The sequence below is a fragment of the Clarias gariepinus genome, chromosome 26 (assembly GCF_024256425.1).
Source record: "Clarias gariepinus isolate MV-2021 ecotype Netherlands chromosome 26, CGAR_prim_01v2, whole genome shotgun sequence".
In the NCBI taxonomy this organism is placed as follows: Eukaryota; Metazoa; Chordata; class Actinopteri; order Siluriformes; family Clariidae; genus Clarias; species Clarias gariepinus.
In genome coordinates this window covers 21,052,217-21,077,743 of record NC_071125.1, presented here as the reverse complement: position 1 = coordinate 21,077,743, position 25,527 = coordinate 21,052,217, and the positions used below count along the sequence as shown (strand labels likewise).

The 25,527-nt window shown below is 36.6% G+C and overlaps 3 protein-coding genes across 5 annotated transcripts in view; 2 read left to right on the top strand and 1 right to left on the bottom strand.

The window, feature by feature from the left end:
* The window catches only part of ctdspla (CTD (carboxy-terminal domain, RNA polymerase II, polypeptide A) small phosphatase-like a), a 46,281-nt gene extending 43,044 nt beyond the window's left edge, over window positions 1-3,237 (top strand). Inside the window, exons 6-7 of one of the 2 annotated variants that reach the window (XM_053487756.1) lie at window positions 181-366; window positions 1,913-3,237. In XM_053487756.1, the coding sequence (XP_053343731.1) occupies window positions 181-366; window positions 1,913-2,038 (312 nt within the window). In that variant the 3' untranslated portion in view covers window positions 2,039-3,237. The remainder of the gene's footprint in view (window positions 1-180; window positions 367-1,912) is intronic. The other variant, XM_053487755.1, reaches the window with a different exon arrangement.
* Window positions 3,238-7,635: 4,398 nt separating this feature from the next.
* vill (villin-like) lies at window positions 7,636-19,165 on the top strand. The gene is made up of 20 exons (XM_053487926.1): window positions 7,636-7,691; window positions 9,383-9,453; window positions 9,633-9,707; window positions 9,898-10,091; window positions 10,190-10,298; window positions 11,452-11,562; window positions 11,653-11,858; window positions 12,453-12,531; window positions 12,614-12,712; window positions 13,064-13,217; window positions 13,305-13,405; window positions 13,505-13,642; window positions 13,775-13,933; window positions 15,033-15,212; window positions 15,433-15,578; window positions 15,702-15,846; window positions 15,971-16,159; window positions 16,254-16,322; window positions 16,941-17,174; window positions 18,917-19,165. The coding sequence occupies exons 2-20, from the start codon at window positions 9,394-9,396 to the stop codon at window positions 19,028-19,030; spliced, it is 2,562 nt and encodes an 853-aa protein (XP_053343901.1). The 5' UTR covers window positions 7,636-7,691; window positions 9,383-9,393; the 3' UTR covers window positions 19,031-19,165.
* A 3,932-nt stretch (window positions 19,166-23,097) lies between these two features.
* plcd1a (phospholipase C, delta 1a) overlaps window positions 23,098-25,527 on the bottom strand; it is a 34,193-nt gene continuing 31,763 nt past the window's right edge. For both annotated transcript variants that reach the window (XM_053487928.1, XM_053487927.1), the window contains exons 12-15: window positions 25,214-25,392; window positions 24,618-24,753; window positions 24,367-24,516; window positions 23,098-23,495 (exon numbers count right to left, since the gene is read on the bottom strand). In XM_053487928.1, the coding sequence (XP_053343903.1) occupies window positions 23,407-23,495; window positions 24,367-24,516; window positions 24,618-24,753; window positions 25,214-25,392 (554 nt within the window). In that variant the 3' untranslated portion in view covers window positions 23,098-23,406. The remainder of the gene's footprint in view (window positions 23,496-24,366; window positions 24,517-24,617; window positions 24,754-25,213; window positions 25,393-25,527) is intronic.

The window sequence follows — 25,527 nt, the reverse complement described above, 5'->3', positions numbered from 1 at the left end:
ATATTGTATGTTGTGTTTGTTAACTATCAATTTTCATTATAATCCCATCACCAGTTACTAAGTATTGGTGTGTTTGAATAGGCTATGCGTATATTCCTTCACATGCGTATATATATATATATATATATATATACAGTATATGCATATAATAAGTGTGCATGTTTGTGTGTGTTTGTGCAGTATGCTGACCCCGTGGCAGATCTGCTCGATCAGTGGGGCGTGTTTCGTGCACGTCTCTTCAGGGAATCCTGTGTGTTCCACCGAGGGAACTACGTTAAAGACCTCAGCCGGCTGGGCCGACAACTCAGCAAAGTCATCATAGTGGACAACTCACCCGCCTCGTACATCTTCCACCCCGAGAACGCTGTACGTCTCAACCGGAATTCTCACAATCAGACACGCTGTCTGTGTTCGAACAGTGCAGTCCAAGAAATCTGAGTCTGCTGTCAAGAACTGTTTCTTATTTATCAATCAATATTCCAGAAATCTTTATTAAAACAAGAGTAGTCTGACATGCTACAGGTAGAATAACAGAGCTTTTTTTTAATAATAATTATTTAAAGTAATAATTATTTAATTTAAAATTGAATTAAAATTTATCTAGCCGAGCAGAGAAACAAGATTTATATAGTAGACCTGAGAAAGAAGCCAGGGGGATGGAATATATATGAATATATCTGATTGTTTAAGCCCTTGGCCAATACAAAAAAGGACGTTTTTAGAAAGGATTATAAAAAAGATTTTATTTTCTCATATTTTTTTGTTTGTGTCAGTACCCTGGAGATAAATCTGAATTCCTAAAAATAACTAAAGGTTCAAATGAAACATAATTAAATTGTAAGTTTGAGTATTATTCTAGACTGTTTTATAGTAAGTAATGTAATAACAGCTCTTGGTCGTACATTTAGACTTTCAGACTATGCTTTAACACAATGCCTCCAAGCTATCACTTCTGAAAAAGTCAGTGAGGACCTCTCTAACACTCGCCCACACATCCTTCATCACATAACCAAGAACCATGAACAGCGCTGTATCCTACTGAAGGAACTTAACAGAAACTTGAGGGTTTATTCATAATAAATCACAGCAGGGACTGTGAAGGCCATGTCAAGCTTAAGCTCGCTGTTCAGTGCTTTAATGTATTTTCATTCCTTTCTTTTAACAGCATATCTGATGCTGAGTGACAGAAGCTCTGAGATGTTGCTTAAATGTATCTAATTAGTGCCTTTAACTGAATTGATTATAACAATACATGTGGAATAAAATGCAACAGGATGTGCTGGAATGGAAAAATAATCTATGATGGTACAGCCCAGAGTAAAACTCTTAAGAAGTTACTTTTATCACCATGAAGTAAAAACAAATATATATTAATAATTAATTAATAGATAACATTACTTTCAAAGCTCTTTTTTTTTTTTAATTAGGTCTATTACTGTATTTATTAACATCAAACATGTTAGCACAATTATAATTAGTTGCAATGTTGTCAAAACAGTGTTGCAACAGTGTTAAAACAGGTTTCCTGTTAGGACTTGCATTACAGCTGTTGTGTCCTCAGCAGTCTCTTTTCGTTCGCTTGTCATCTCACTGAGAAATTTGAAAGGTTTATTTCTTGTAGACTTTAATGTAGAAGAAAACCTACTGTTTAAAAGTGGAGACTCCTTCGAAAAGCTTTATAAATGCCTACTTTGTGGAACTAATGTGCTATACAGTTTAGTACAGTTTATGTTTGTCCTTTACCGGCAGTATCTATTGTCAAAACAGCTGTTGGAAAATTAATCAACTCTTAGTTTGTTGTATTGTTTAGAATTCTGTCATGTTCTTACAGCTCAGTCTTGACTTGACTTTGAGTTGACTGTTTTTATCTCTAGTGTGTTACAGTATGTGTTGTACTTTTTGTCCTTTTCAGGTCCCGGTGCAATCATGGTTTGATGACATGACAGACACTGAGCTGCTGGATCTTCTGCCTCTGTTTGAGGGTCTGAGCAGAGAGCAGGATGTTTACAGTGTGTTACAGAGCCTGAGGGCCAGGTAGCACTGACACGCAAAGACTATACGGCTCTACAAGACACACGCTCCAGGCGAAGCTGTCGCTTTTAGACGGCGCTACTGTCTTTTCTCACACAGGGGAGAAGGAATGGACCTCAAACACCTAAGTGGACAAACCATTTATGTGCATTCTGAAGTTTATTGGACTGTATACCACCCAGAGACAACTGCACAGAAAACCGTAGAAGGTTTGGAAGACGCTGTAGCGACTCGAGCCTTCGGTTCATGCTATGCAGACAGTCATTTCTCGAACAGCAGTCTCCCCAACTGTGACTTTTCTCTTACCTAAAAAGAAAAAGTGCCTTCTGAACATTTTTATGAACATATAAACAACATTTTTTTATATGCTGCGCATTTCCAGACCTTTAAACAAATATTTGCTGTAAACCCGAGTGGACGGACAAGCCTTTAACACTGTTTATTTATTATAATATTTTTTCCCATTGATTTGCCACCAGTCTTCATCAAGCTAAATGAACTGTGATTGAAAAAAGACAGATCTTTCTCTGGTTGTATTTTTTAAAGAAAAAAAAAAGAAAAAATTAAGTAAGCATTGTGTTAATGAGAAAAACATTGATTAGCATCTAACTGCAGTTTGAATAAGTGACATGGAAACTGTTAACTCACGTAAAATACAGTAGGAACGTTTACGAGCATTTATCAGAATCAAAAATAAATGTTGCAATCGATATCATCCATCTTTGGGTTGATTTGTTTGTTTGTTTGTTCATCAGTGGTATTGTTTTGCCGAAGCAGCAAGCAAGACGCGTCAAATTAGAAAGATGTAAAAGCTTACAAGACCACACAGATATATATTTAACAAATAAATATGTAAGTACATAAATTGATTCGGAGTACATTTTATTCATTTATATTCAGATACACATGAGGGACGTTCAAGTTAAACCGGGATTTGTGATACAGGATACCCGAACATAGTTTTGAATAGGGATGGGTACTGTATCACCAGAGACCAGACAATACAATATGATCACGATACTTATGTGCAATTCTATTTGTATTGCACTTCTCTTAATATTACAGTTTTATAAATATAAATTCCCAATTTAATATTGTAATAATTTTGTTACAATTTTACAAAAAGTTAACAGAAATCACATTTCATCAGAAGGCCCGGTTTGACTTGAACACACCTTGAAGTTGTTGAACAACTCATGTACAATCATGTTGACATACAATGCAAAGGGTAGCACCTCCTCTTATACTTCTATTTGTTTTTGTCTAAAAACATAATGAAAATCATCTGATTGTAGTCAGGTCTTAATACTAGACAAATACAACCTCCACCATTATTCAACAGCTAGTACAGTAAATCCACCTACAACAGCAATGACTAGAGGTAATTATTTCCTGTATGACTTTATTTTTCTTACATCATTGTGGAGGATTTTTTTTATTTTTTTTTTTATTACAACATTGCATTATTTCATTAAGGTTTTCGGGCATTTACTTATGCACAGCTCTGTTAAGATCTCGCCACAGCATTTCAGTTGATTGAGGTATGAGGACGTTGACTAGGCCATTCCAAAAATATATATATATCTTTTTTTCAGCAATTCTGATGCAGATTTTCTGGTGTGCTTCATACAGATGGACTCACATTTTCTTCTAGAATACTCTTGTATATAGAGGAGTTTATGGTCGTACCCATACCCCTCCATCACTGTGCTTAACATTGGGCATGAGATATTTTTGAAATGTTGTTTGGTTTTTTTTTGTTTGTTTTTTTTGACAAAAATGGCACTGGCCATTAAGGCCAAACAACCTTACTTTTATTCTCATTGTTTTTCTCCTGTGGTTTGTAGTCTTGTGGTTTGCTTAGATAAAGTTTTGCTAACCTCAGTTCGATGTTCTTTTCAGACAGAAGAGACTTTCCTCTGGCAACCCATATAAACAAACTGTACTTGTTCAGTCTTCTTCTAATTGTGCTGTCATGGACTTTAGTATTTAACATGCTCAGTGAGGCCTGTAGGGTCTTTTTTTTTTTTTTTTTTTTTGGTATTTATTGCTCACGGTCGAAAGCGTTGAACTTCAAATTGTTTGGAAATGGTTTAATAACCCTTTCCAGGATGATGAGCTGCAATGATTGCTTCTCTAAGACCATTGTTTATGTCTTTCCCTCTCGGCTCTGTATTAAAACAGACCTGAATGCTCCAAAACAGCAAACGACCAAAGCTTTAAAAAGGTCTTCACACCTGCTGTTGATCAATTAATCAAGTGCTAATAAATAGCAGCACCTGGCAGCAACTTACTCTTAAATGCTGTGGAAGCAGTAAGGGGGTACTTAGTATTGCTCACGTTTATTTTCTTTTTGGTTGAATTTTTTTAATAAATAATAGCATTGTAAAAAAAAAAAGTGTTATCCATTTGAGGTTGTATTTCCCTATAAATAAGACCTGCTATGATCAGATGATTTTTATTATGTTTTTACGCAAAAACACACAGAATAGAAGGGTACTAACTTTTTCACATGGCTGTACATGAAATAGGTTTCCAAAATTTACACAAATTGTCCTGAAAATAAAGTGTTGACACTGGAGACTCCTTCTGTAAATGTTAGAAAAACATAGTCACAATAATGATTATGCTCGTTTCCCTTGTTTAATTTTTGTTTTTTGTTTTTTTATCAATACAATGATATTTTTGATAGTACTGTATTCCCAAATCAGTTCAACTGTCCTTGCAAGTTTAGAGACGCGTGTCAGACCACGGCTGCTTGCCAAGGTGAGTTAAAGAGTTAAAACTGTACCTGGTATCTCAGATTGTGTCATTGTTTAACAGATTGATTTAATCAGATTCCTTATTTGTTCTGGTGTGAATGTCATTAAGCTTGGTCTGCGGACAGAAGAGTACATTTTTCAGAGAACACCAGAGTTTTATTTGCTAAAGGAGTGAGGCGTGTATCCATTTTGTGTGATCAGTAGCCATGAAGGGGTTCAGTATTTTAAGATATTTCTGATATTCATTCTACTATAATCAATTTGTTTTAATGGTCTTGCCATTCTATGTAAACTATCATATTTTCACAATTTACCCTAAATTTAAACGAAAATTTATCTCCTTTTAAAACAAGCTTGCATAAGTCTTAAATGTCTCCAAAAAATGTGTATTAATGTTCAATCGCACATTCTGGTGGCTTGATTTTCTTTCCTTTCACCCCTTTTTCAAACACACTTTTTCAGTGTCTGTAGCTTAAATTGAACTGTTGAATTGAACTGTACCCATTTTGAAGAAGTTCACTTCCCTTGCCAATCACAGTGCTGGAACCGGAACCGTCCATGTTTTAATGCGATCCTACAGTTCCAACCCGTTTTCAGGCTTTTCCCCACACACATTTCCGATGAAGAAAATAAGGGGAAAATATATGGAATATCATTCATTCACCATGACATCCTCAATATTTTGCGATATAAAAGTTAAAAAAACAATTAGGAGCTAAAGAAGTTTAGGTTAGCGGCTAACTGCTAAAAGCTAACCTAGCCTGTAGCTGTCAGTTAAACTTAATGTTGTTGAATTTCTGTGAGATAAATTAGTTCCTGTTCTTCTTTCTTATGTTGTAGCTGCAATAAATCTGTCATTATTTCACCTGTCATTCTGTTTTATTGTCTTTCTTGTTCTTAAAAAAAAAAATTAAATAATAATTTTACTTAGAAACCAGAAAGTAAAGACTTTTCTTCAGGACATTTTGCACAGCACCGTGACTATTCCAAAGTGCTGACACTGAAGGCATCCTCCGTTAATTACTAAAAATGTGATGAGTTCAATTTGTACCTTGTTTCTTATTAGAATTAGAATTATGTGGAGCATCGGGTGTTTACTAGTGGTTAATTCAAGCGGTTTAACACGAATATTACATTTCAGGGATCACAGATAGTTTAGTCTTATAATTTCACAGGCTTATGAGTAATTGGACAAAAGAATTGTCATAAATATTAGTGATATTTTTTGTTTCTTGGCAGAAACTGAGATTTTCCAATTCCTTATTTCTAATGTAAATGGAAAATACCTATTTTTTTATTTTTATTTTGCTTTTGTGACTTGGGTAATGAAATTTAAGAATATACCAAATATAAATATAATATTTAAAATAGACAAACATTCCAGTTTCGGAAAAGTGACAAAGACCCGATTGTAGCTCCTCCTTAATGTCTTCAATGTCATCAACAAACTCTTCGGAATAGAAGCAAGTTAGGTAACTATTTCTTGGATGATAAAGTTTTAGTTATGTCTGCAAAAAATCTCAGGAATCTACGGTATGGCAGATAAAAAAAAGGGAGAAAATGTATATAACTTCCTAGTCAAACCCAAACCCCAGCCGCTGGATGCAGTGCCGGTCCCAAGCCCAGGTGAAATGGGAAGGTTGCATCAGGAAGGGCATCCAGCGTAAAAACCTGTGCCAAGGTGTTGTTCGGACCGAATGGTCCCCCTGTGGCGACCCCTCGACGGGAGCAGCCGAAAGATATTTTCTCAAACAATGTGTTTTTTATTAGAAGGTATTTTTTAGCTCTATTATAAAAATGTGATTTTCTTTTTTTTCGCAAAAAACTCCTCACTTCTAAACTTTTTTGTTAATTTGTGTATAAATTTTATGTTTTATCCATCCATTTATCTAGGAACCTCTGTAGGCCAACTAGGCACCGTGGAGAAGAATGTGAGTACCACTGTATTTATTTCTATTATAGACTGGTACATCCTCCGGTCAACATTCCCACACTATGGGCAATTTGGGAACGGCAATTAGCTTAATCTGCATGTCTCTAGACTGTAGGAGGAAACCGGAGTACCTGGAGGAAATGCACCAAGCACAAGGAGAACATGCACACTCCATGTCGACAGACCCCGAGGTGAGAATCAAACCTGGATCCTGGCCACTAACAGCAGCCATACTTTTACCCGTGCCATCATAACACTGCCTCCACCATGCCTGACAGATGATGTGCATCATATTACAAGTGGATTACATTTTGAAATAAACCCCCTGCATTTACAGTACATTAATTAAGGCGTCTCTTGATTGAAGACTCCTACTGCACCTCCTCCTCCAGAGTGTTCTTGGTTGGTTGGTGATGTTGTAAGAGATTTTCCTTCGCAGATCAACACAAACCAAATTGTTGATATGGCCACTCCTAATGTTTTTGGTATCTCTATGATAACAGGTCCATTAGAGGACTGTAACTAATAGTGTAAGTGACAAATTAATACAATTATAACCAAGAAATAAAAGAAACAAAACATAAGCAACTTTTCAATGTACAACAGCACAAGCATTGTCTTCTATTTGTCTTCTATTTCTTTTTACCTGACTTGCCCCTGCTACTTTTGCACATCTGTATAATAACACGATAAATGTTTTTATCGTAATGCCTGGAGGTTTGTTTCATGGAGGCCTACATGAGCACTGTTGTCTATACAAAGAGGACAATAGAGTTCAAGCCGACATCCATATAAAGACATTTAAGCGAGCAGTGTGTTTGTGGTGTGTGCTCACCTGGGTGGAGTAATGGACAGAAACACACCCAGGTTTACACACAGGGATCAGGAAGTGGTCAGAGGCAGGCATTTAGTTAAACACTGATTAACACACAGACTGTATACCTGAAGCGGACAGTGTTGAGAAGGTAAGAAATACTGTGAGATATGAAATATTTTAAAATGCAATACATGATTTTATAAGGATGGTGTAAATTTATTTATAAAATAAAAATAATGAAAGGAAATAAAAAATAATGTATGTAATGCTTGATTAGATGTAAAGCTTTGGGTGTCTGATGATGTTGAAATGCTGGACGACACAGCTATGTCGTGCTCTACCTATGAAGTGTGTTACGGATTTGACTTTGTAATGCTTTTACCTAGGATTTGTACACAAGTGTTTTGTCTTTACCTAAATTTTATTCAAAGCATTTCTTTAAAAGCATGATTTTTCTAATGTTTATAGTAACCAGTAACGGTTTGGAGTTTGTGCACACAAAATATTTTTCTTTGAAAGTTGGGTTAATATAAACCTAAGCCATGTATTTCATTTATGCTTATAAAAATGCATGAAAATTTTATTGTTAGACACTATGTCAATATACGGTGTTGACTAACTAAAAGGCAAAACCAGTCTTTCTAGGCTTGGTGTACAAAGAACTTGTTTGCGGATTCAGAAAAGCTCGCAACAGAACGGTGCATTTAATGAAACATGACACATCTCTTCATGTGTTAAAGAAGATGGAACGTAGTTATAAATTCAAAAAGATTATCATGATAGATAAAGTTCAGCCAGTTTTTCAGAGTCTTTAAGTCGTACTGTTACAAAAATACAATATTTTGCTTCATGCTGTGATAAAAAAAGAAGATTGTAACTGGATGTAATATAATGAAATTTAGTTATTTGAAAATAATAAAATGTTTAAAATGAATAATAAAAAACAATACATGTCTTGCCCATATCACCTTCTTCTTGCTAGTTTATACACTATGTAGTTTATACGCTTTGAATCGTTTTCTTATTACAGAATTCACAATTTCTTTTTTTGAAAAAATTGCTTTGCAAAATAAAAAAAATTAAAAGACTGTTAGTGCGCCTTTTAGACCAAGCGATAAACCAAGCCTGTCGTATACTGTATAAGGAAAATGTGCAATAAATTGATATTTTGTTCATATTCATATAATGTACATTCCTTTCTTCTCCTAGAATCCAATCCAATCATTTCTGCTTATTTAATTAGTCCAATATTATTATTATTTATTATTTATAATTCATCAGAAGTGTTTGTTTGTTCATTGAGAGTAAACCTTTTATCTGCTCTGGCCTTCCACTGAATTTGGGGCGGAGTCTAGTAGATCCTGTTAGAGGTGCAGTGTAGCATATTATATACAGTACACACCCAGCCCTGTTAAGCATCGGTTGATAGGTTGCTCGGAAAATGACACATATTTTGTTTTAATATGTCAATGATTTTATTAGCAGCTGATGTGAGTAAGAGGTAGCGGTCATGTCTGAGTGACTGGACTTTTCCTGGAATTTCCTAAACACTATGTTTTATTGTAGTGTCTTGATAACGAAAATAAATTCTGCTATTATTATTATTATTATTATTATTATTATTATTAAGTGCAAGTCTTAAACCTTCACTCACTCTTTTTTTTTTACATAAAATGAAATAAAAGTATGTAGATTAATTTAAAGAAATATAAAAATATAGCCTAAATGATTATAACATTAGATTCTTGATATTTTTTATTAATTTGAATAAAATTAAAAAATTATGCATTATTTCTTTGAGAATTCATGTACATTTTGACCATTGATGTTTTTTCTCAGAGTACAGCAGGATGACTGAAAAAAAGCTGGATGTCAAATACAAACCTGGCCTACAGATATGGACTATAAATGTAAGAGAAACACTGACTCTTCATATATATATATATATATATATATATATATATATATATATATATATATATATTTTTTTTTTTTTTTTTTATTATTATTTTTTTTTTAAGACCAACGTCTTTTGAAATTGTTACTGGAGTTAATGATAACTTGTCGAGGTGTCTCTGTTTTGCCCAAGGATATGAAAATGGTTCCTGTGCCAGAGCAGGCATTTGGGAATTTCTTTGAAGGAGACTGCTACGTGGTTCTCTATGTGCGTATGCCTAGTCATGTCATATTCTTTTTTATCTGTAGAAGATGCTGTATTACTACTTCTCCAAGTTTGGCGAGGAGGTTTGAAAGGAAGTCAGATGTGTGATGAAATGTCAGAATGACTTTACTGGCTTTGCAGCCTGTCACTAAATACTCCAATTAGCAGAAGTCTGTGTGTGTGTGTGATGTAGGGAGGACCAGAGAATATTCGCTCCATGGATATTCATTACTGGATAGGGAACGGCTCGTCTCAGGATGAGCAGGGTGCCGCGGCGATCTACGTAACGCAGCTGGATGAGGGTTTGGGTGGCAGCCCTGTGCAGCACCGAGAGGTTCAGGGCAGTGAATCAGCCAAGTTTAAAAGTTACTTCAAAAATGGCATAATGTGGGTAAATTTTTAACAAGCAGATGAGAATCCTAGTTCTATTTAGATATAGACGTTCTTTCATGTTTTAAAATCCATGCTTTCATGTTTATCCCCAGATATAAAAAGGGAGGTGTGGCGTCAGGGTTCAAACACGTCGAGACCAACGTCTATGACATTCTGCGTCTCCTGCACGTCAAAGGCCGGAAGGATGTCACCGCCATGGAGGTTTCTCATTTTATTCTTAAAGTATTCATTTTGAGATAGCATTGAGGATCGATTAATAATCCTTACTCAGGTAAAACTGCAAGTACGTATCTATATATATATATATATATATATATATATATATATATATATATATATATATATATATATATATTTTATTATTATTTTATTTTATTTTTTTTAATATATAAATTTAACTGGGTGAATTGATTTTCCGGGGTCTCTTGTTTAAATTACAGTGTTTTAAAAAAAGATCTCACTGTATTACTATTGCACACATGTCTCTGAGTCAATTTCAGACATCCCTGATACTTTCACAGCCCGTAGGGAGGGGGAAACTGATTTTTCTGATGCCCAGGAAAATACGTTTCCCAATATTTAAATTAAACGACAGCGTTTTTTAAAAACATTCTGATCACTATTTTATCTTTGCTTCAGGCACACATGTCTCTCAGTCAATTTCAGACATCCCTGATACTTCCACAGCCAGTAGGGAGGGGGAAACTGATTTTCCTGATGCCCAGGAAGTAATACGTTCCCCATGATTGCATCGGCGCGCGCAGTGTAGGAACACAAAATGTCCCGGAACACCTGCAAAATATTGTGTTGATTGGCTCTGTTAAGTGATCCGTATAGCCACGCCCACCTTGAGGAAACTAGCTCTACAGATAAATATTCATCCAAAGAAAGTGCTAGATGCTGTGACTTGATCTAGCACATAACTGCTCATAATTCCTCTTGAGTTCATTCATGGTGCAGGTTTAACTTCGGGCAAATAGGACTGGCAAAAGTTCAGCCAGTTTTGCGTGATACTATGACAGACTTATGAGTGAATCTGCGTGTTTTTGCTGGTAACCAGTGTCAACATGCTGTCTGTTTGCCCTCATGTGCTGAGACACAAAACAAGCTTAAAAACAAAACAATACGCGGAAAATATTTTTTTGCTGTGTTTGCGTGTCCTGCCCCTGGCGATGGAAACTGTAAGGCAGTTATCCCATATTAATTGTAAAATATTAATAAGTCTTATTGTACTGGCATGGGCAGTTTACATGATTAGCAGACTGTGCTCCATTCTACTTGTATTTAATTGTGTTTAATTATTAATGTGAGCTTAAACAGTATTTAAGCTCAGTTTAATTCCTTGGGCCTGTAGGTTGAGGTGTCGTGGACGAGCTTCAACACTGGGGACGTCTTTCTGCTGGACATGGGTAAAAACATTGTGCAGTGGAACGGCCCTCAGAGCAACAGACAGGAGAGACTGAAGGTAACGCTGGATTCAAACCTGTACACTGCTGGTTAATATATTTTAATATTGCCTTAATACTTATGTTACTTCTTCATTTTTATTCCATAGGGATGTTTGCTAGCTCAGGACATCAGGGACAGAGAGAGAGGAGGGCGAACACAGATCGGAATAATAGAGGGGGATAAAGAGGAAGCCTCTCCTGAGCTGATGAAGGTCATGATATCTGTACTGGGCCAGAGAACTGGACAATTGAAAAATCCCGTCCCTGACGACACACCGAATCAATCTCAGAGTGCTAATGTCAAACTTTACCAGTAAGCATGATCATTACTACTTTTAATAATGTTAATTACGGATTTGTACTTGATGTGAGTGTAGGAATATGTGGTATTTGTGATGGAATAACACAACACAACACAAAACAGGTTAAAGACGCCAAATTCTGCTTCCTGATCTTTAATGAAGGCATTTTCATGCTGTTTCACAACGGTGTATCCAACCCCTTCCATGAGGGTATATCCAATCCCTATTAAAGGATTATATACACATCTCTACCACAATATTATATTTAATCTCTTCCATAAAGGTCTATCCAATCGCTTCCACCAGATTATATACAGTACAATCGCTTCCACCAGATTATATACAATCCCTTTTACAAGGTTATATTGTAAATTACTGCCCTTCCTTAAGAGTATAATCTTCCACCAGCTAATAGTCCAGTTCTTTCAGAAGTGTGTATTTCTGGTTTTCTACAATGGATAGACAAAAACCCCTTGAACCTCTAAAAGTCCACATAACTGGGCTTGTCCTTAATGTAACATGACCCACTGGGTTGTTTCTTGCTCATGTTTATGAGCTTTTTATGCACACATGTTTTTTAATTGCATGATTACTTGTATTCACAGGGTATCAGACTCCAGTGGTAAGCTGGTAATACAGGAGGTGGCCGCTAGTCCACTGACCCAAAACCTTCTGCATTCTGACGTGAGCAAGACCATCTCTCTGTTTCAGTCACTGTACATCTGTTCCGTGTGCCACATGCACCAAGTCTTTATGTCTTTTTTAGGACTGCTACATTGTAGATAATGGAGGTGTCTCCTTGGCAGTGTGGAAAGGAAAGAAGGCTAATGAACAGGAGAGGCGTTCAGCCCTTCAAAACGCGGTGGTAAGGTCTTTGATCTTGTATGTGTGAGCAATATATATATATATATAGAGAGAGGTCTACAGACAATTCCTATGACTTCATGGCTTGGTTTGTGCTCTGACATCCACTGTTAAGTGTGGGGCGTTATACAGTATAAGCAGGTGATTGTCTTTCCAAATTATATCCAATCGACTGAATTTAGCACATGTGGACATCAATCAGGTTGTAGAACTATCTCAAGGATGATCAGTGGAAAGTGGGTGCACCTCATCTCAATTTTGAGTGTCATGGCAAAAGCTGTGAATAGATGTGCATTGTACATAATTTTGCAACAAGAACCAAAATCAACTTTATTAAACTCTTTTCTTTCAGGGATTTATAAAAGCCAAAAACTATCCCGCCAGTACTCATGTGGAAGTGATGAATGAAGGTGCAGAGTCTGCCATGTTTAAACAACTCTTTAAATCCTGGAAAGATGCAGGGCAATCCCAGGGCCTGGGGAACACCTACACCAGGGGAAAGATAGGTACCTACTCCATCACTCTCAAACGTTTGTTACAGATTTAGTGCTGTCTGGGGCTGTGTATTGATTTGTATTGATTGTGTATTATAGCTAAAGTAGACCAGGTGAAATTTGACGTCATGGAACTGCATGCTGAGCCTAAACTGGCCGCGCAGGAGCGGATGGTGGACGATGCTTCTGGAGAAGTGCAGGTGCCAAAAAATACACACAAACACTACCACACCACAATACTAGTGCAAATATTCACTATATAACATTAACATTACTTGTACTATTTAACATTTACTCAGATTTGGCGTGTCGAGCACTTGGAGCTTCAGGAGGTACCGCGCAGTACTTATGGCCAGTTTTATGGAGGAGACTGTTATTTAGTGCTCTATACCTACAACAGAGCCAGCAAGCCGCAGTACATTCTCTACATGTGGCTGGTAAGCAAATACAAATAATGGGATGAATATACACTTGACATCTCATCACTTGTATGCAGAGTCTTCTGTGGACTGGATTCTAAAATGCCAATCAATCGCTATACAGCTTATATGAAATGTATGATTGTCCAGGGTCGCCATGCCACACAAGACGAGATAACTGCGTGTGCATACCAAGCAGTGAATGTAGATAATCAATATAATGGAGCTCCAGTCCAGGTCAGGGTGACCATGGGCAAAGAGCCGCGCCATTTTCTGGCCATCTTTAAAGGGAAACTCATCATCTATGAGGTATTTATATTTATATGGTTATATAATAAAACCATTTTCTATAGCTGTACAGCATATGTGCCTATTTCTAATTTCCATGCAATTGTCAACCGTAGAATGGAACAATATACAACGTCGAACTGCATACATTTTAATGGAAGTTGTATTAATTATGTAAGGATCATGACAAGCATGTTTCACCCAGCTTGGTTACAACAAAGACAATATGGACAAAAGTATTTTTCCAAACCTGCAGTGACATTGTATCCAAATACATATATGACTCAATACTTCAATATGGAGTTGGTCCCCCCATTCGCAGCTACAGTCTAACAGCTTCCACTCTTTTTGGAAGTCTGTCCACAAGATTTTGGAGTGTTTATATGGAAATTCGTGCCCATTCATTCCATTGAGCATTTATGAGCTCAGGTGCTGATTTTGGACGAGAAGGCCTGGCTTGCAATCTCTGTTCTGGTTCGTCCCAAAGATGCTCGATGAGGTTGAGGTCAGAGCACTGTGTTCGGGCCAGACAAGTTCTTTCACACCAAAGTCTTTATAGTCCTTACTTTGTGCACTGGGGGACAATCATGTTGGAATAGAAAAGGGCTTTCCTCAAACTGTTGCCACAAAATTGGAAGCAGAGGCCAGGGGTAGCTCAGTGGTTAAGGCATTGGACTACGGTTCGGAAGATCCCAGGTTCAAACCCCAAAACCACCAAGTTGCCACTGTTGGGCCCTTGAGCAAGGCCCTTAACCCTCAACTGCTCAGGTGTATAATAAGATAAAAAAAAAAGTAAGTCGCTCTGGATAAGAGCGTCTGCCAAATGCCTAAATGTAAATGTAAGCATAGCATTGATCAAGATGTCTTGGTATATTAAAGCATTAAGATTGCTCAACACTAGGAATAAGGGGCCTGAATGAAACACCCGAATTCAATAATTAACAGGTTTGGCAAAATAAATTCAAATCAAATTCAAATTCAACCCTAAATTCAACCATTATAGGAAAATGATAAAATACCTTTGTGCCTATAGAATACTGTATACCCAAATGATATTTAGCTCTGAAAAATGGTGCAATGGTACATCAGGTGTTTTAATGGTATTTTGGTTTGTTCTAAGGGTGGAACAGGCAGACCGGGCGTGGTAAACCCTGATCCCGGTGCTAGGCTTTTCCAGGTTAGAGGAACAGATGACATGAATACTAAGGCTACAGAGGTGCCAGCAAGAGCCTCTTCTCTCAACAGCAACGATGTCTTTCTTCTGAAAACGAAAAGCATGACGTACATCTGGTACGGAAAGGCAAGTATTTCATTTAGTTCTCATTGTGAAAGGGTGAGCTACAGTATTACTGTATAGGAAAAAGATGAATAATAAGGTGGTGTTATGTGGCCCAACGTGAATCCAACCAATCAGATTCAAGAATTTAAAACAATGGTACTGTAATAGGAAAGTAACGTGTTGGCATGTGTGGTGTTTTTTTTGTTTTGTTTATTATGTCTGCCTTTGTGTGTATGAGTAGGGCTGCAGTGGTGATGAGCGTGAAATGGGGAAGATTGTGGCTGACGTACTTTCAAAGGAGGACAAGCAGCCAGTGATGGAAGGCCAAGAACCGGCACAGTTCTGGGTAGCTCTGGGTGGAAAAGCACCATACGCCAGTGACAAGAGGTACCTCATGACATCAGTTAACATCTTGTTACCATCTAGAAACCTCTGTGATTAATTCTGCTCCATAGGTATACATATTAGGTGCTTATTAAACCCTGTTTTAATATCTTTCACCTAACCCAGGCTTGAGAAGGCGTCGCCAGTGCACACTCCCCGTCTTTTTGAGTGTTCTAACCAGACAGGCCAATTCCGTCTGACCGAGGTAGCTAATTTCACCCAGGACGACCTGGATGAGGACGATGTCATGATGCTCGATACATGGGATGAGGTTGGTTTGTGATTTGCTTTGGATGACTAAAAAAAAAACCCCCACAAGATTTAATCACAGACAGATACAGTAATAACTTAACCGGTCAGAACACAATTGGTAATGCTCATCATAATTTCGACAGGTTTTCCTGTGGATTGGCAATTCTGCCAACCAGTTTGAGATCCAGGAGTCACAAAACAATGCATTAGATTATCTGAGGACCCATCCAGCAGGTCGTGACCGTGATACCCCCATCATCTCGGTGAAACAGGGTTATGAGCCTCCTACATTCACAGGATGGTTCAACGCTTGGGACACTTACAAATGGAGTGTGAGTGGGTGGGAAATAACAGGAACCAGCCACTAGAGGGCATACATGTTGTGAGTGCTCTGTACTCTAATACCTGAATTTGTGTTTATTTCAGGGAGGACAGTCGTACGAGGAGATGAAGAGTAAACTGGCTGCCTCGGGATCAGTTTCACAGATCACGGTGGTAGGTTTTGTGATGCCCAATGTAATACTTACACTGTGGATCTATACTTAGGATTGAGATTTAGCTTAAAGACCCAGCTGCAACGTTATGGTCGACGTCTTGAAGATTTGCCGTAGACTTAAAAGCTTTTAAGGCCAGTCTTAGAATAAAGAATTCCTTTTTAAATGGTTATGGCAATGTTGGGCTCTCTTAATAATGGATGGACTGTCCAGTTTTGGCCTCCAGATCATGCATCAGTTCCTTTGATATTGTCTTTGGGTTCAGTTTAACCTTTTGGACCAATTTTTATTAATTTCGGGGAGTAATATGTGCCTTTGAAACTTTGATCAACTTGGTGTACAATATGTAAACGTTTCTCCCACTGGAATTCTAGTAAAGTTAATTAAAGTTGAAAAAGTCTTTAATTTAAAGTTTTAAAACTTGCCTCTAAAAGTACTGTAGATGCCCTCATTGTCTACAATAAATCTAACCTGAAATGTGTGCAGTTGTGACTAATCTGTTAGCCTTAGTGTATATGAAATTTCGGTCTCAGCTGTATCCAATGTGCATGTACAACTTCTAACTGCATGCTTCTCTCTCAATCTGCTTCACATAAACCTCAAGTAAATTACCTTGCAGAACATGAACAACACAGCCTTGAACAGGAAGTCGATGGGTGGAGAATCGGTCAGCAGTGCCCCTGGTGGACCCATTGAAATCTCCTCTCAGTCTCCCAAACCCCCGAATCTTCGACCCCTGCGTGGTAATGCACCTTCTGTAAAATCTCCAAGCTCAGCTACTTTGAGTCCGGAGCAGCTGATCAATAAGAATCCCAGTGAGCTTCCTCAGGGATTCGACCCCAGCAAGCGAGAGGTGGGTAATGAGGAACGGGAATGTTTGAGCTAGTAAATCAGATTTCTTGGATTTCAGACTTTCTCGTGTAAAGGTATTGTAGCACAAGGACTCAAGACAAGATGAGTTTCAAGAAAGAACAGTATTTCATTTATTAAGGGGAAAAAAGCAGTCTAAACCTACCTGGCCCTATGTAAAAAAGTAATTGCCCCCTAAACCTACTTACTGCACGTGCTACTTGTGGCGGCAACAACTGCAATCAAGCGTTTGCAATAACTGACAGTGAGTCTTTCACATTGCTGTGGAGGAATTTTAGCCTCAAGTTCTTTAGATGTTGTTCTGGGTTCTTTTATGAGCTCCTAGAGGAGGTGTCATTGTATTCTTGGAGTAATTTTGGTGGGCCAGCCAGGTAGGTTTGGACAGATTTCTTTTCCCTTACTAAATGAAAGCATCATTTACAAACCACATTTTGTATTCAATCAGGTTATCTTCGTGTTAAATAAAAATTTGTTTAAAGATCTAAATCATTTACAGTAAGTCCAACAAATATATACAATATATAGGTGCATCTCGATAAATTAGAACAACATTGAAAAGTTGGTTTATTTCAGCAATTCAAAAAGTGAAATTGATACAGATATATTTCAAGTTTTTATTTCTTATAATTTTGATCATTATGGTTTACGGCTGATGAAAACGCAAAACTCAGTATCTCAAAACACTCCAATCAGCTAATTAACTCCAAACATCTGCAAAGGTTGCCTAAACCTTTCAATTAGATTTACAAGAAGTGGACTGCAGTAGGAGTCAGTGCTTCAAGAGCCACCACACACAGACGTACCCAGGACATGGGCTATAACTGTCGTGTTCCTTGTGTCAAGCCACTCATAAACCAGAGACAATGTCAGAGGCGTCTTACCTGGGCGAAGGACAAAAAGGACTGGACTGTTGCTTAGTGGGCCCAAAGTCTTCTTTTTAAATGAAAGTAAATTTAGCATTTTATTTGGAAATTAAGGTCCCTGTGTCTGGGGGAAGAGAGGAGAGGCAGAGAATCCAAGTTGCGTGAGGTCCAGTGTAAAGTTTGCACAGCCAGTGGTGGTTTGGGGAGACATGTCATCTGCTGGTGTTGGTCCCCTGTGTTTTATCGGGTCCAAGGTCAGCCCAGTCATCTACCGGGAGGTTTTAGAACATTTCATGCTTCTCTTTGCTGACCAGCTTTATGGAGATGCTGATTTCATTTTCCAGCAGTACGCGGCACTGGCCCACACGGCCAAAAGTACTAATACCTGAATTGCTGCAGTAATTCAGAGGGATCCCCAATCAAGTTTTAAGCACTGCATTTGTCAATACTTAAAAATCTTTTTTTATTGGTCTTAAATAATATTTACATTTTTTTGAGATACAGACTTTTTGGCTTTCATTAGCTGTAAGCCGTAATCATCAACATAAAAAGAAATAAACACTTGAAATATATCAGTCTGTGTGTAATGAATCTACAGTATATAATATAGGAATTTCACCTTTTAAAAAGAATTTCTGAAATAAATCAACTTTTCGATGATATTCTAATTTATTGAAATGCAACTGTATACTAGTACTGTAATATCACTAGCAAAAAAACCTCAGTAGCATGCCACTTTAAACATCTTTTCACAGACCAGGTTCAAAGGTAATTTCATAGAAATGTGTATTATAAAACAATTATTCCATAAAAAAAATATTATAAAAGCTGATTTTCCCACTGTGTTCTGTGTACGTTTCAGGAGTATCTAAACGATCCAGACTTTGAGAGTCTTCTCGGCTGCACGAGAAATGATTTCCAGCGTTTGCCGAAGTGGCGCCAAAGCGATCTGAAGAAGAAAGCTGGGCTTTTATAATTTAACTAAACAATTCAAAAGAAACATTTTCTTCTAATGGGAATAGCTGGCTATAAAAAAATAATACATTACAAACATTCTTAAAATGCTTTTTAGAGAAACACCTGATCATATTCCTGCGACTTATATCAAATCAATATACTGTAACTGAAATAGATGTGCATTTTTACTTGCCTTTTTTTCTTTAATATGGTTTTTAAAAGGCATGACATATTTATGCTTGAGAATCAATTTGTGCTTTGTGTAAATGTTAATATTTTTGTTGCATCTTTGCTGAAGAAAAATGACTGTATATGATGACAAGTTTGAAAAAATATTAAGACGTGCTGTATTTGTCTGATTTTTTCGATCTGACAGAGGATTATTTTTTTTTACACCTTAGATTAAAAATGCCAGTGTGAAGATGTTAATATGAAAGTACTATGCACAAAAGTTAAGTGCTATCCCTTCCCATAACTACAGTATAACAATTGTAATTTAAATACAAATAAAAATCACAGGAATTAGTTTTAAAAAATTTGGAGCAGTTGAACATATAGCACTTGTTACATACTGTAAGTTTATTTAGAGTTTATTCCCATTTGCTACATATCAGATATTTAATTTAGTTATTAAGTTATTATTACAGTATATTACAGTACCACTGTATTTGCTGTGGGACGTAGTGAAGTAAAAACAACATCAATTTTTGCCTTAAAAACTAAAAGAAAGTTTCCTAGGAATGTGAAGCATTTTCAGCATACAAGCAAATGAACCAAGTTGAACTGGACTAAGTTCTGTGTACATCCTGGAGCTGTTTAAAACTTAAAACAAAGCGAGTTTACATATTTTTTTTATTGGAATTTTTGACAAGATTTTTGTGCAAGATTTGGTGAAGACATACAGTAGCACCATGAGTCCCAAGAATATTAGTAAGGATGGTAGCAAAAAGAACATATGATTATGGTGTTGGAAATTGTTAATATTGGTAATATTTTTGGGTGGCTGGATTGGACTATCTGCATTTACATTATTTCTTATGTAAAATGCGTTCAGCAATACAAAACTCCAGAAAGTATTAAATTTGTGTAATAAGGTAGCACTGTAGCTGAACTTTCTACTTCACTACTTTTCTTTATGGCATTGCATTGGATAACCACAGGGGTGTGCAATGTTTGAAGCAGTATTATCACCACCTGCTGAGTGTTATATGTAATTGTGTGATTTGCAATATGTCCACAGTCAGAAAGGAGAGGGGTTTTTTAATATGATTTAATGGCTATTGTGCGTTAAATCAAGTTCAGTACTATTTGATGTTTAAATATTTTTGGTTAAGAATTAAATACGTTTTTATATCTACCCAAATAGAAATGTACTTGGGAACTTCTACTTTACTCTGAGTATCATTGTACCTGGAACATCTGTACTACTACTCAAGTACAGGATTTGGTTTAGCACACCACTGGCTAAATGTAATGGTATAGGACCATTTGTGTCAAAAAACATCCCCTCTGTATTAATGTAATTATGCTGTGTATTATATAAAATTTGGAAATCTTAAAAAAAAAAAAATTCAAAGAGAATATAACTGAAGGTATGATACAGTAGATCCTCTCTACAGAACTGAAGGTATGATACAGTAGATCCTCTCTACAGAACTGAAGGTATGATACAGTAGATCCTCTCTACAGAACTGAAGGTATAATACAGTAGATCCTCTCTACAGAACTGAAGGTATGATACAGTAGATCCTCTCTACAGAACTGAAGGTATGATACAGTAGATCCTCTCTACAGAACTGAAGGTATGATACAGTAGATCCTCTCTACAGAACTGAAGGTATGATACAGTAGATCCTCTCTACAGAACTGAAGGTATGATACAGTAGATCCTCTCTACAGAACTAAAGATATGATACAGTAGATCCTCTCTACAGAACTGAAGGTATGATACAGTAGATCCTCTTAACAGAGACACGATGAAAATCAAAGGATTCAGGGAGATTTCGAAATGACTGACAGCTTTAATGATTATAAAAGACGCGTTCTTTTTCGAAATTTGTGTAATTTTATTTTCATTAGACTTTTTAGCTTCACCTATATGCTCGGGTCCAATAGGGTCAAAAAGAGATTTTTAAATGCCATAATAGTAATTTGATGATTTGTGTGTGTGTGTGTGTGTGTGAGAGAGAGAGAGAGAGAGAGAGAGAGAGAGAGAGAGAGACTGGTGCATAGTCATACAAAACTACAGTACTGTTAGATTAAAAAGTTTCATTACTAATGTTTATGTAGATTTTTATTTTACTCTTATAATCCTCCCCAGAATGGAAAGGCTCAAATGATACAGTTCCATGTTTCAGTGCATGTGTTTTGTTTAGATGGCTCCAAGATGACTTGCATGGATCAGATCTAACGAGCTGATTAAGGTCTGAAACCTTGTAAAAAGAATCTGAGACTCTGAAACTCTTAGGGTGCCCAAAATTTATGCCTAAACTTATGCATAAGACTGTATTTGTCAGACTTAAGAACAAATCGGACTTACGAACATGCTCCCGGAACGGAACTCGGTTGTAAGTCAGGGGCTTACTGTATTGCCACATAACGTTGCTAAGCCTGGACCTGAGCAGCTGAAGCAACACCAGATTATAACCCAGCCTCCAGAGGCTTGTACAGTGGACACTATGCACTTTTATGTGCTTCAATTGCTCTGGATTAGGGTCAATCAATATTGATATTAACATTCAATTAACTGTCTTTGTCACATATGGTTGTACAACTACAGCAGTAGTAAAATGCGATTTCAACAAACCTGGACTCATCAGACCATATGACGTTTTTCCATTGTTGCTTTTTTTCCATTTTTCATTGTCTTTATGCTTCCCAGCTAATTAAAAGCTTTTTTAATAATTAGTCTCACTAACAAGTGGTTTTCTTAGGGACGCACAAGTGACTTTAACGATTAAACATACTGTAGCTCTGATTTCTACTGCCTAAGTGATCAGGAATCGTTTAGGATTCTTCCTCCAAACACATTTCTTCCACAAAGTTTGAGGGTTTGATCATGTGTTGGACAGGTCTCCACCCAGTAAAAGTCATTTTAAATCTGTTTTATTTGCCTAATGAAGGGCAATAATTTGACCCTTCGGAAACACAACTTGCGTTTTTACTGTATAAAGGGTGAGTTCAAAGTCTTTCCCTGATTAAGTAAAATCATATCTTAAAAACTATAGTAGATATTAATATTGTTAAACTTTAAAGGCAAAGATAATAGGTGATTTATTGATGGTAAATATATGTTAGAACTCAGGGAAAGACTTCATGCTTACAAACTATTTAAGATAATGACAATTTGGTTAAAGATTAAGGAACAAAAACCACTGTGCACAAGATCCTTTTTACATTTTATTAACTTTTGTCAAAGGGTAGTGAAGTATGTTTCATTAGTGTTGATCAACCTGACTTGGTTTGGTTTTATTCCAGTGAACTGAGAAGATTAAAATTTAGACTGAGTTATCATCTCATTTAGCAGAAAAAAAAAGAATATTTTAAAAAGTCACGCAGCGAAACAAGTACTATATTACAGTTCAACAATGCACAGTAACATGATAACATGTTTATAACATAATGATAACATGATTATAAAATTCTCAGACCTCTCAGAGTGCTAACTCATAATAACCATTGCACAAGAACATCATTTGGCCCCTGATAAATGTAATAAATCATAAATGAATATATATATATTTCATATATATATATATATATATATGAAAACAGGATTTCAAGATAATTTACATGTAAACTAAAGACCCCATAATTAACAGAGCAAACATACATAATTTAGAGTTTTACTTAAAAAGGAAATAATTCTTGCACTAAAAATAATTATTGAAAAAAAAAGAATTTAAATTGTCTGTGTCAAATTCGTTCTTTTAATTCATCATGTTTATGAATATACCTGCAAATAATTCATGTTCCTGTGTTCTGTATTTATTCTGTTTAAAGAAATAAACATTTATAGACAGGTCTGTGACGTGTTTCCCCTTAAAAAAACATATAAAAGTTATATTAAAATCAAATTTTTACTCAAAATAACATTTAAAAAACAATTGCACATGAACCGGACACACACAGTCAGTTGGAGGATTTTCATAATAAATCTTTACATTTGTATATGTGTATCTAGGAGGGAAAAAAGTACAGTGTACAGAATAAAAAAAATAAAATAATTGAAAATAAAAAGTGACCCTTTACTCCACATTTTATACATACATTGAACTATCGCTTGATCTCATTCAGGTCGGAATGTCATCACGCACATGGACGTCTTCCTTGTTCTGCAGGAGCGGCTCTGATTCTCGTGGAACAGGTGAGTGCTTGGAGACTGTTCGATCTTCTTCAGGAGTCCTTAACCATGATGTGGACAAAGAGTTTCGCTGAAGGCATGATGTCGCCGCTTTTTGTAAGCAGAGGAATGTGGCGGTATCCTGTGGAAATTGAAAGGCGTTTGTGAGTTACATTCCACATTGAACTCGCGCTATAATCAAAAATATTTACAGGAGCATTGTTAGGGCTCTCTGCTATCATGCAACCCAACTCACTCTATCTGCTGAAACGTTTAAAGCTATTCAGCTGATTAAAGGTGGTGTTGGTGGAGCTAATTACTGTACATGGTCATTTAAAAAAAAAAAAAAGCATGAAAAGATGCAAAACCTTAACCCTTAAACAGTAAAGTGAGCTTAAAATAAAATAATAAAAGTAAATATATACCTAGATTTTATTAATAAGTATTCCAAGTGATGTGCAACATAATTGTTTTTTTTTTAACTATTTAAAATTTTTTCTTAACTTAGCTTTTTTAAACAAAAAGAATGCATTTTTTTAATTTATTCATTAATTCCAAACAGAGTCGCAGGGGGCCTGGAGCCTACCCCAGAAGACTTTGGGCACATGGCAGGGACACTCTGGACATCGCCGGGCTCACACACAAAACGGGCAATTTGGAAACGCCAATTAGCCTGATCTCCATGTCTTTGGACTGTGGGAGGAAACCAGAGTACCCGAAGGAAACCCACTAAGCACGGCGAGAACATGCTAACTCCATGCACACAGAGACGGGAATCGAACCTGGTTGGTCATCAAACCCAATCAACTGAAAGTGCAAGGCGACATTAAGCCATTAAGCCACCATGCCAGGTAAAATATCAATTAAACTTTGTAATCGTTTATAGAGTTAAGTGTTTACCTCGGACCAATTAATAGCCATAAAATATTTAAAAACTCATGGTGGAAAATTTAATAAAAAAAGTCATAACCATAAGAAGTTTCCAAACTAAGAAGAAGTGACTATGAGCTTACCGTTCTGCATGCTGGTTAAAGGTAGCGTGTACTGCCCAATGAAGTCATTCTGTGACGCAGTATCATGATCCATCACCAGGAAGCGCACTAAGGCCAAATCCGGCACCTGAACGGTGAACTTGAAGTTTTCATTCCACATCGGATTGAAGCCTGAAGACAGAAAACATGACGCAGAAAGTTAAACGTCTGAAAGCGACATATGCAATACAGTATAAAATCTATCTCAGTGTAGATTTGCTAATCATGCTTGCCATTATTATTGATGTAGGGCGTCTGTGCGCTTTTCCGGTCCCCTGGCACGCCGAAGACGTCCACCTTGACAAAGGGGTCCACTATGGAGTTGGCTTTATCTATGTTCAGTTTGGGAAGTTGCTGTGCTGAGATGACCTGAGAGGAAACAGTACAGGGTTCACAATTCTCACACGTTCCCAATTTAAGACTGGTCATGAGCGATGCTTTCTGTGTTAGTCATACAGCCATGTGGCTACAGTGAAAGATTTTTTGAGAAATTGATAAAAAAAAAGACATTTGCTTTATTAAGTAAAATACCAGCAAGTGCAAATGTATACACACCCCTTTGAACTTAAATAATACTATGCCAGAAATTTACGAAGCCAAAAAAAAAAAAAAAAAAAAAAAGCCTGTGAACCCCTTCATTTCTCTTACTGGTTGCGATAAAATATGGAAAAGATCTACAAGCCTGAAACCATATTAAGATTTTACTAATAAACAGCACCACCTGCTGGACAAAATAGACAGTACATAAGAAAAATAGCATAATAAAATGTACAGTAAAAACCGTACATAGTTTTTAAAAATATATATTCATTATGTAATTGATACAGACCATGACATGCAGGTCTTTGGTCTTTAACCAGCTTCCTTGTGTGAGGCTGATGGGGTCAAATTTAGTGTCCGGTTTTCTCATGAACTCAGGCTTCAGGACGTAGCCGGTCTTTCCGTTAGGCAGGAATCGTCCTTGGTTCAAATCCATTTCTTTGCCACCAGTTTGGAAGTTCAGAGCCACTGCATGAACAGGCAAAATATTTAGATATTAAATACACAGTATATGGAATTTTCTTTGGGATTAATCAATCAATCAATCAATCAATAAAGTAAATAAAAAATATGTATGTGAGAAAGAAAGAAAAGTATGTAGGT